General features: G+C 41.2%; 1 protein-coding gene across 1 annotated transcript in view; it reads left to right on the top strand.

The window, feature by feature from the left end:
* The window catches only part of Nsrp1 (nuclear speckle splicing regulatory protein 1), a 32,393-nt gene extending 23,614 nt beyond the window's left edge, over window positions 1-8,779 (top strand). Inside the window, exons 4-7 of the mRNA XM_028759301.1 lie at window positions 3,227-3,355; window positions 4,275-4,482; window positions 5,447-5,555; window positions 7,463-8,779. Of these exons, the coding sequence (XP_028615134.1) occupies window positions 3,227-3,355; window positions 4,275-4,482; window positions 5,447-5,555; window positions 7,463-8,471 (1,455 nt within the window). The 3' untranslated portion in view covers window positions 8,472-8,779. The remainder of the gene's footprint in view (window positions 1-3,226; window positions 3,356-4,274; window positions 4,483-5,446; window positions 5,556-7,462) is intronic.
* Window positions 8,780-9,691: the final 912 nt, after the last annotated feature.

The raw sequence follows: 9,691 nt of genomic DNA on the forward strand, positions 1-9,691 counted from the left end.
TGTGTGTGTGTGTGTGTGTGTGTGTGTGTGTGTGTGTGTGTGTGTGTTATTTAGAAATAAGGTCTTGCCTATCACCTAGGCTGGCCTGGTTTGTAATGCTCCTGACTCATCCTCCCAAGTGCTGGGATAATAGGTATATACCACCATTCATTATTTCATACTGCTCTTTTCAGGCTAATTTTTTCTTAGTTTAAAAGATTGCTGCATTTATTTTCTAAATCGTGGGTCGGGAATGTGACATTGGCATGTGTGTGGAGTTCTAAGGCTAGCTTCCAGGAGTGTTCTCTCCTGTCATGTGAGTTCAGGTCATCAGGCTCGGTGTCAAGTGCTGAGCCATCTTACCAGTTCCTTTTCGGAGGTTTTTGTTGGTGTTATATTTACATGTAAGAGTTTACATGAACGAGTTGTACCAACTCTTAAAAGTTTAAATTGTTAGAATTAGATACAGTGAAATTTTAATTAAAAATCCTACAAGAATGCTTCCCAATGTTACAGTATTGTAGCCATTTTCAGGAACCATAGAGACTGTTGTCCTCAGGGCTTGTAATATTACTGTTGCCAGCTTTTCAAAATTTCTACAGAAACACTGTAAGAGACAAGTTAATTGGCTGCTTTTATTTTTATTATCTTTAATTATGTGTGAGGTGGATACACATCTTTGTATACATATCCTTGGGTAGAGTAAAAACCCAGGAGGCCAAGGACATTCGATCCCCTGGAACTGGAGTTACAGCTGGTTATAAGCTGCCAAATGTAGGAGTTGGGAACCAAACTGGGGTCCTCTGCAAGAACAGTAAGCTTTAACCACTGAGCTTTCCCTCCAGCCCCTCCCTCTAAGTTTTTTAGATGAATGCATGAATCTGTTCTATAGTTGATTCTTTAAAGCTGTGTATTTACCTCAAAACACTTCTATAATTTGGTTCTGTTTTTTGAGACAGGACATCATTATGTAGCCCTGGCTGGTCTGGAGCCCACTACTTAGCTAACCCTGTTCTTGAACTCCTAACCCTCCTGCCTCCACCTCCCAAGTGCTGTGATTATGCGCAACCACTTCCAGCTGTTTTGTTGATGGGTTTTGGTGATGACTATGTATTTCTCTTCTTTGGATTCTTTCAGCTAGTTTGGGAGGGAGTAGCAATTCATCATCATTCATTTTCTGAATATTGAGAAATTCAGAATGTGGGATTCTTGGTATTTTTAACAATATTCGAGATGTATTCATTTATATATGCATTATTCTAGATTCTGAGGGTTTAGTGTAGAAATCTAGGACAGACTGGCACTGTAGCTCAGTGATAGTAGCCCTGGGTTTAATTCTTAGTACTGCAAAGAAACCTGAGGATGCCAGGTTGATTGTTCTGAATGATTATATTACCCTTTCTCTTAGAACCACTCTTGGGCTGGAGAGATGGCTCGCTGTTAAAAGCACTGACTGTTCTTCCTGAGGTCCTGAGTTCAATTCCCAGCAACCACATGTTGGCTCACAAGCATCTGTAATGGGATCTGATGCCCTCTTCTGGTGTGTCTGAAGATAGCTAAAGTGTACTCATATATGTAAAATAAATAAATATTAAAAAAGAAAAAAAAGACCACTCTTAGCATCTATAGTAAACAAGGCCATATAGCAATTTAAAAAAAAAAGTAAATGTGTACAGCTCCTTATTTCAGAAACTAATTAGCTGGAACAAAAGACTACGATTTGTGGAGCAGGACAAAGGTAGTGACATCAAACATACTATTACGAGTTTGACCCAGCACTTGGGAGGCAGAGGCAGGTGGATTTCTGAGTTCGAGGCCAACCTGCTCTCCAGAGTGAGTTCCAGGACAGCCAGGGCGACACAGAGAAACCCTGTCTCAAAAAACCAAAAAAAAAAAAAAAAGTTTGGGGGCTGGAGAGATTGGTTGGCAGTAGTTCAAAGTACTGGCTGCTGTAACAGAAGACCAGGATTCGGTTCCAGCATCCACATTGAGGCTCACAACCACTTGTAAGTGCTGTATTAGAGGATTGCCCTCCCTCTTCTGGCATCCTTGGTGCTATGTGGTGCACAAACAGACATACATGCTTGCAAAACACATAAAAAAATAAGATAAATTTAAAAAAGAAAAGAGTTGAAAACTACAGTGTTTTCTAGATTCAAAAGAAACACAATGTCAGAAGTTAAATATCTCAGAAATGGCTTCATTCAAGATAGGATTGAGCTAGCTCTGAAACTCTTAAGTTATTTATTTTTATAAACATGTGTTTTGCCTACATGTATGTATGTGAGTCACTTACGTGCTTGATGTCCTCAGAAGCCAGAAAAGAGTATCAGATCTCTTGGAACTGGAGTTATATGGTTGTAAGCCAACATGTGGCGTATGCTGGGAATCAAACACAGATTCCCTGCAAGAGCCCTGAGCCATCTTTCTAGCCTCTAGATAATATTTTAATATGCTGTAAGAGGGAGAACGAAATAGAAACATAATAAAAGCAGAGGACTTTATATGATCAATAATTTAAAAATAATAATATGGTTCCTATTTAATTCTGCATTTGGATTTTTTTCTTTTCATGTTAGGATCTTTTAATCTGGTTCCTATCATCATACATTTGAAACCTAAACAGTGCATTAGGAAATCTCCTTTAAAAATGTGACATAAAACTTAAGCCAGCTCCAGGCGGTAGTGGCGCACGCCTTTAATCCCAGCACTTGGGAGGCAGAGGCAGGCGGATTTCTGAGTTCGAGGCTAGCCTGGTCTACAGAGTGAGTTCCAGGACAGCCAGGGCTATACAGAGAAACCCTGTCTCAAAAAACAAAAACAAAAAAAAACTTAAGCCAGGGCTGCATGCTGCTCATTCACCATGCCTTTGTCTTTTGTAACTTCTGATGTGGATAATTGTAAGTGACGATGTTGTCGTTAATGTGGGTTGAGCACTCACTCCCTGCCAGACTGACTGTAGATGTTTTAAGTTTATTAAGTTGTCACACCTTGGGAGAGAGAGATGACCGTCCCTCTTTTAGGTGAGGAAAATTCAAACACACAAAGATTGAAACAGACCTGCTCAGAGTAAGTGGGGCCAGGACTCACACACAGTGGGTTACTGTAGAGTTTACATTCATATTTCCTGCCTTGAAATGGCATCGTACAGTTTTTTAAGATATATTTCTAATTTCTCAACCTTTCTCAAAAAGACTTTTAATGTTGACTGACTTATATTTTTTAAACATTTACCTTTTTTTAAAAGACCAAACTGGAGATTCAGAAAGCTCTTGCAGAAGATTCCACTGTGTATGAGTATGACAGCATTTACGATGAAATGCAGAAGAAAAAGGAAGAAAGTAACCCCAAACTGCTTCTGGGGAAAGACCGAAAGGTTAGTAGCTGTAATTTCATCTTGACCTGGATTTTTTTTTTTTTTTTTGAAAGTGACCTAAGTAAAAATTTTAGTTATTGTGGTGAGTTCTTGGTTCTAAATTACTGGTTTTATTTTTAGAATCTAGATCCTAGCAGTGGTCAAGTGAATTATCAAGTATTTTTGATTTTTTTTTTAAACCTGAAACCTTTGCAAATAATTTTTTGAAATTTTTCTTTAGCAATTCAGTATATTAGATTTATACTGCTCCTGATTTGTTTTCTGATCCATTCTTTTTTTTTTTTTAATTAAAAATATCAAATAGGCGGGCATAGTAGCATACACTGTAAATTCCAGTACTCAAGAGACAGAGGAAGGTGGGTATGAATGAGTTCAAGGCCAGCCAGGGCTGCATAGTGAGTGAGACCCTGTTTCCAAAAATACATTTTTCTAGAGCCAGGCCTGGTGGCATATGTCACTGGGAGACTGAGGCAGGAGGGTCAGAAGATGAGAGCCGTTCTTGGGTATGTGGCAAGTTAAAGAGGAACTCAGACTGTGTCTTGCATTATCTTGATAAACTAAAAAGAAAACAAAGAACCAGACATGATAGCTCACAGCTATAATCCTGGCACTGACGAAGCTGAAGCAAGAATATCACCATGAATCTGAGGCCAAGTCTGGTCTACACAGTGGGGGAGGGAGTGTCTGTAGCCCTTCCTGCTTTGGCCTGGATGTTAGACTGAGCTAGCCTTGGTCCTGCCTTTGACTCCCAAGGGCTGGGGTACAAGTGCACCTCTCATCATTCTCTCTGCTACACTTAATGTTTGCTAGCAAATTTATTCGGAGTTTTAAAAAGACAGACTTATTTACATTAAACATTTCTATACTAATGGATGTCTTTTTTTTTTCCTCTTTCCTAAATAATTTTATTTTCCCCTAGCCCAAATATATTCACAACTTACTAAAAGCAGTAGAGATCAGGAAAAAGGAACAGGAAAAAAGAATGGAAAAGAAAATACAGAGAGAACGAGAGATGGAAAAGGGAGAATTTGATGATAAAGAGGCATTTGTAACATCTGCTTATAAAAAAAAACTTGAAGAGAGAGCTGAAGAGGAGGAAAGAGAAAAGAGGGCAGCTGCCCTGGAAGGTAATGGGAAGGGGGGAACTGCAATAGACCACTGCAATCTCCTGCCGGTTACACTGTTGTGAGCATGGTGTATGTGACTTCAGGGTAGCGTGGGTGTGTCAGGATGAGACAGAGACACAGCTGAACTCTTAAGTAAAGGATATTCCTATTAGGCTTTTCATTTAGTTCGTATTTTATTAAACTATGATCACTATAAGCCATTGTCATTGAAATTCCAAATATAAAAGCATAACAACGTTACATTGCCAGAAACATATAACTTTAAATTCTAATTACATATTCTGGGATGAGAAAACATTTAACATTAACTGGGCAGTTTAAAAAGAATCTCAGCTGGGCAGTAGTGGCGCACGCCTTTAATCCCAGCACTTGGGAGGCAGAGGCAGGTGGATTTCTGAGTTTGAGGCCAGCCTGGGCTACAGAGTGAGTTCCAGGACAACCAGGGCTACACAGAGAAACCCTGTCTCGAAAAACCAAAAAATTAATAAATAAATAGGAATCTCACTGATAATCAGAGCTAAGAAATAATTTAGCTATTGAATTTAGTGCTCTAGTGGTCAGTTTCTCAAGATCAAACTATGTTGTATACCTATCAGTAAGTTAGTTGTCAAATGCTATTCAACTTCAAGTGAAAGAAAACTAAATCTGTAAGGTTGTTACGTTTTTATTTTGGGCCAGAGAGATGGCTCAGCAGGTGAAAGAGCTTACCACCCAGCCTGACAACCTGAGCTCCGTCCCTGGAATCTACATGATGGCAAGAGAGCCAACTCCACAGGGTACCCAGTAGCCTCTGCATGCATGTAGACATACAAGTCAATTAAAAACATTGAAAGGTTATCCCTAACTCGTGGTCTCAAGAATGTTTGTACATCTTTGTATGATATATGCTCTGCATATGTAATATAAAGCTGTATTGTGCTTTGCTGAATCCGTATTCTCAGTTTGCCTTTGCTTTCCTTCCCAGCACGTTTGGATGTGACCAAGCAGAAAGATCTCAGTGGATTTTATCGGCATCTATTAAATCAAGCAGTTGGTGAGGAGGAAGTTCCTAAATCCAGCTTTCGTGAGGCCGGGTAAGAGGTGGAATATTTAGAAGAATGATACCTTGACAGTCTGAGGTTACATGACTTAGGAGTCATTTTAAACTCTTGAAACAGAGGGGTACATCATGTGTATTTTATTGTTAGCCAACATGAATGACACAATTGGATGAAATGAGTGGAGTTTTAAGTTTCTTAACTTAAAAACTTGAGATTTTGTTCAACATGGTTTTTATTCTATAGTTCACAAAAAATTATTAGTTTACATCAAAACATTTTAGTGTATAAAATTTCTGAATATTTAAGTGTTTTATGAGTCTTATGTATGGCCTTAAAGAAGAAACAAAACGAGGCTGGAGAGATGGCTCATCAGTTAAGAGCACTGCCTGCTCTTCCAGAGGTCCTGAGTTCAATTCCCAGCAACCACCTGGTGACTCACAACCATCTGTAATGGGATCTGATGCCCTCTCCTGGTGTGTCTGAAGATAGCTACAGTGTATTCATATACATAAAATAAATAAATCTTGAAGGAGGAGGAGGAAGAAGAAAAGAAGAAGAAACAAAACTAAACTTTTATAAACTAAAAACATTTTAAGGCCCTGGTGCTTAAAAACAGTTACTGTAAGAAAGTAGATAAAGTCTAAAATTTTAATCTTAGTTCTGTATTTCAAGTACTTTGCTGCCAATTTTTGGCTAATAACTGCTCAAATGTAGATATTAGTAGATACTTCCATGCTTGTAGACACTTCTGTTACCCATCTCTGGTCTGGAAAAGGTTTAAAAGACTTCTAGATAAAATTTTAAGATACTATAGGAACGGTAAGATAATTATGCCGTGTCTGTTCAGTATAGTGGGACGTAGAAAAGGAGTTTTGCAGAGGGCATGTGGATGTCTTAGAACACGTGACTGCTGGCTTAACTGCATCCAATCCACCTGCACTGGGAGCAAGCAATCATATGTGAGCGTTATCAGTGACTTAGTTACATGGTTGGAAAGTTACATGGTTGGAAAAGTGTAGTTGAGGCCGGGCGGTGGTGGCGCACGCCTTTAATCCCAGCACTCGGGAGGCAGAGGCAGGCGGATTTCTGAGTTCGAGGCCAGCCTGGTCTAAAGAGTGAGTTCCAGGACAGCCAGGGCCACACAGAGAAACCCTGTCTCGAAAAAAAAGAAAAAAAAAAAAAGTGTAGTTGATACACAATAATTTTAGACTTACTGATGGCAGCAGCCAGGAGGATTCACAAATTTCTTTTTTTGTTGTGATGGGTACCAAGATACTATATGAGGGTGATGGTGCCTTTCTCATCTTGGAAAAGTTTAATTAGTCACATTTAAAATTAGATTTAGTACTGTTTTCAGTGGGAAATCACTCTTATGTATTTCTAGGACTTTTTAAAGAACAAAGTGAGAAGCCAAACAACTACAACTTGAACTTCGTGTTGTGAAAATAGATCTTAGATCCAGGACATACCTTACTTTTCCCAATTACTCTTTGTCTAGAACTAGAAAGAAAAATGAGGCCTAGTACAGACCCCTTCCTAAAGGTTCTGCTAACCTAAGACAGAAGGGCTTTATTCTTTTTTTTGGTTTTTTGAGACAGGGTTTCTCTATGTAGCCCTGGCAATCCTGGAACTCACTCTGTAGACCAGGCTGGCCTCGAACTCAGAAATCCACCTGCCTCTGCCTCCCAAGTGCTGGGAATAAAGGCATGCGCCACCACCGCCCGGCTGAAGGGCTGTATTATTTATTTTACTTCTATCATGTTAAAACATGTTCTCAGCTGTTTGGAAGTACTGATTTAAAAGAAGAATAGACATCACTTTTATATTGTATGATCAGATAGTATACATTATGTATTGAGAAAGCTTACGGGAGCATTCCTTTTCTTTCTACAACTAACAGAGGAGCATTTCTTACATGATTTTTTTTTTTTCTTTTTTAGGACTGTAATAAAAGAAGAGAAGCTGAGGGGTTATCCTGATGAGACAAATTCAGAGAACAGACTGCCACAGCAGAACTGCATCCTGCAAAGTGGTGTAGGAGAAGCAGAGGAAAACCCAGATGCTGACAGTGATTTTGATAACAGCAGTGATGATGGTGAAAGGGGAGACCATAAAGTAAAGTCCAGAGGGGAAGAAGACGCCAGTGCGGCCATCAAATACCCCAAGCATCACAAGAATCACACCCACTCACAGTCATCTAGTGAGGAAAGGGGGCTCAGTACCAAACACCACTCAAGAAGTTCCCAATTAAAAGGACATGAGCAAAAGGGAGGTCAGTCCAGAGACCAAGAGAGCTGTCACAAGGACCGCAAACACCGGGAAGAAAAGAGTTCTCATAGGCACAGAGAGGCCAGTCATAAAGATCACTACCAGAAGAGGCATGAGCAAGAAGATAAACTGAAGGGACGAGAACAGGGAGAAAGACAGGACAGAGAACGGAAGAGGGAGAAATATTCCTCAAGGGAACAAGAAAGAGACAGACAACGGAATGATCACGACCGATACAGTGAGAAAGAAAAAAGAAAAGAAGAGCACACGAAAGCAAGGAGGGAAAGATGTGAGGATAGTGCCAAGTACAGAGAGAGGGAGAAGCCAGAAGCAAGTGGGCAGTCTTCAGAAAGACATCGAGACAGGAGGGAAAGCAGTCCACGGTCTAGACCAAAGGACGACACTCTTGACCAGGAAAGATCCACCAAAGCGAGAAACACAGAAAAGGACCGAGGGGAACAAGGGAAAGCCTCTGGTTCTGAAACGTCACTAGCAACAAAACACAGACTAGCAGAGGGAAGACCAGAGAAGGGCTGTGAGCAAGAGAGGCCCCCTGAGACTGTGAGCAAGTTTGCAAAACGGAGCAATGAGGAAACCGTGATGTCAGCTAGAGACAGGTATTTGGCCAGGCAAATGGCACGGATAAATGCAAAGACTTACATCGAGAAAGAAGATGACTAAGGACTGCCCAGATCTGGAGTTCTTTGGAAGCACAGAGCATTGTGACCCTTGAACTTGGTTTAAGAAAGCATATGACTGTATGAGCGTTGACTGGAGAGTATTTTTTAAAGTGTATTTTCAAAATTTGTAAAGTCAAAAGTCAGTTCTTTGATCTTCGGTGCTTGTCTAGATTTGTGAGGTATTTCCTAACCTATAGCACTTTCTTAGTTGTACTCAAGAATCATAAGGTGTAAATCTTATAGGTTCTTTGTGAGGAAAATTGGCTTCATGTTATAATTTATACATTAAAAATAACTTGTAAAAATGTTGCTTTTGAGGTTTTTTTTTTGGTTTTCTGTTAACTATTTATTACCTGGGTGGGTGTTTTGCCTACATGTAAGTCAGTGCACCAAGTTGTGGGGCTGTGGAAATCCTGGGGTGTTTGGCCACGCCCCCAGAGCCCAGAGACCTGGCATGAGGTCTCCATGTTACATGCAGTAGGTCACGTAAAGCCCAGGTAGAGGGCGGGGGAACAGGTCTCTGCCTCAAGATTTACATATTACCTAAAGGCCCCTCCTCTCCCCAATATAAGGGGGGCCTCTCCTGGCATTTTTTGGGAGAGCACGCCATCATTCAGACTCATCATCATGTCAATAAATCTACATGTCTTCAACTCCACGTGTCTCTTGAAATTCTGGACTCTTTGTGTAAGTGGAAAACTTGGTGTGTGTGTGTGGGGGGAGCCTTCTCTGCCCGCCCCTGCGCTCCCTGCGCTCTAGTGGCCCGCGGGACACTCTTGCCTTACAACAGCGGTCAGTGCACCTCCTTCGCCTCCTTCGCGGGGCTCCTGGGAGACTCAGCCACAACCACCTGGCGGGCGCACAGCATCCCTGCGCCCCTGTTCCCGGGACCCTGCTGACACCAAGGTGCAGGGCTTGACCTCTTTCCCCACACCCTCGGTTCACCGGCGGTCTGTGCTGTTGTGCGCAGGACAAGTGTGACACCACCCTCCCCCATCCCCCGCGCCCGCTCCGTGCAACCCGTACGAGTTTTGACCCACACCAAGTGGCTGCCTAGTACCCACAGAGAAGGCCAGAAGAAAGCATTGGATCCCCTGAAACTGCAGTTGTGAACCACCATGTAGGTGCTAGGAATTAAACCTGGGTCCTCTGTATGAGCAGTCATCTCTCTGGATCTGAGGATTTTTTGTTGTTTGTTGGTTTTTTATTATGTTCAGCTTC

The sequence above is a fragment of the Grammomys surdaster genome, unplaced genomic scaffold (genome assembly GCF_004785775.1).
Source record: "Grammomys surdaster isolate TR1022 unplaced genomic scaffold, NIH_TR_1.0 126278, whole genome shotgun sequence".
Classification (NCBI taxonomy): Eukaryota; Metazoa; Chordata; class Mammalia; order Rodentia; family Muridae; genus Grammomys; species Grammomys surdaster.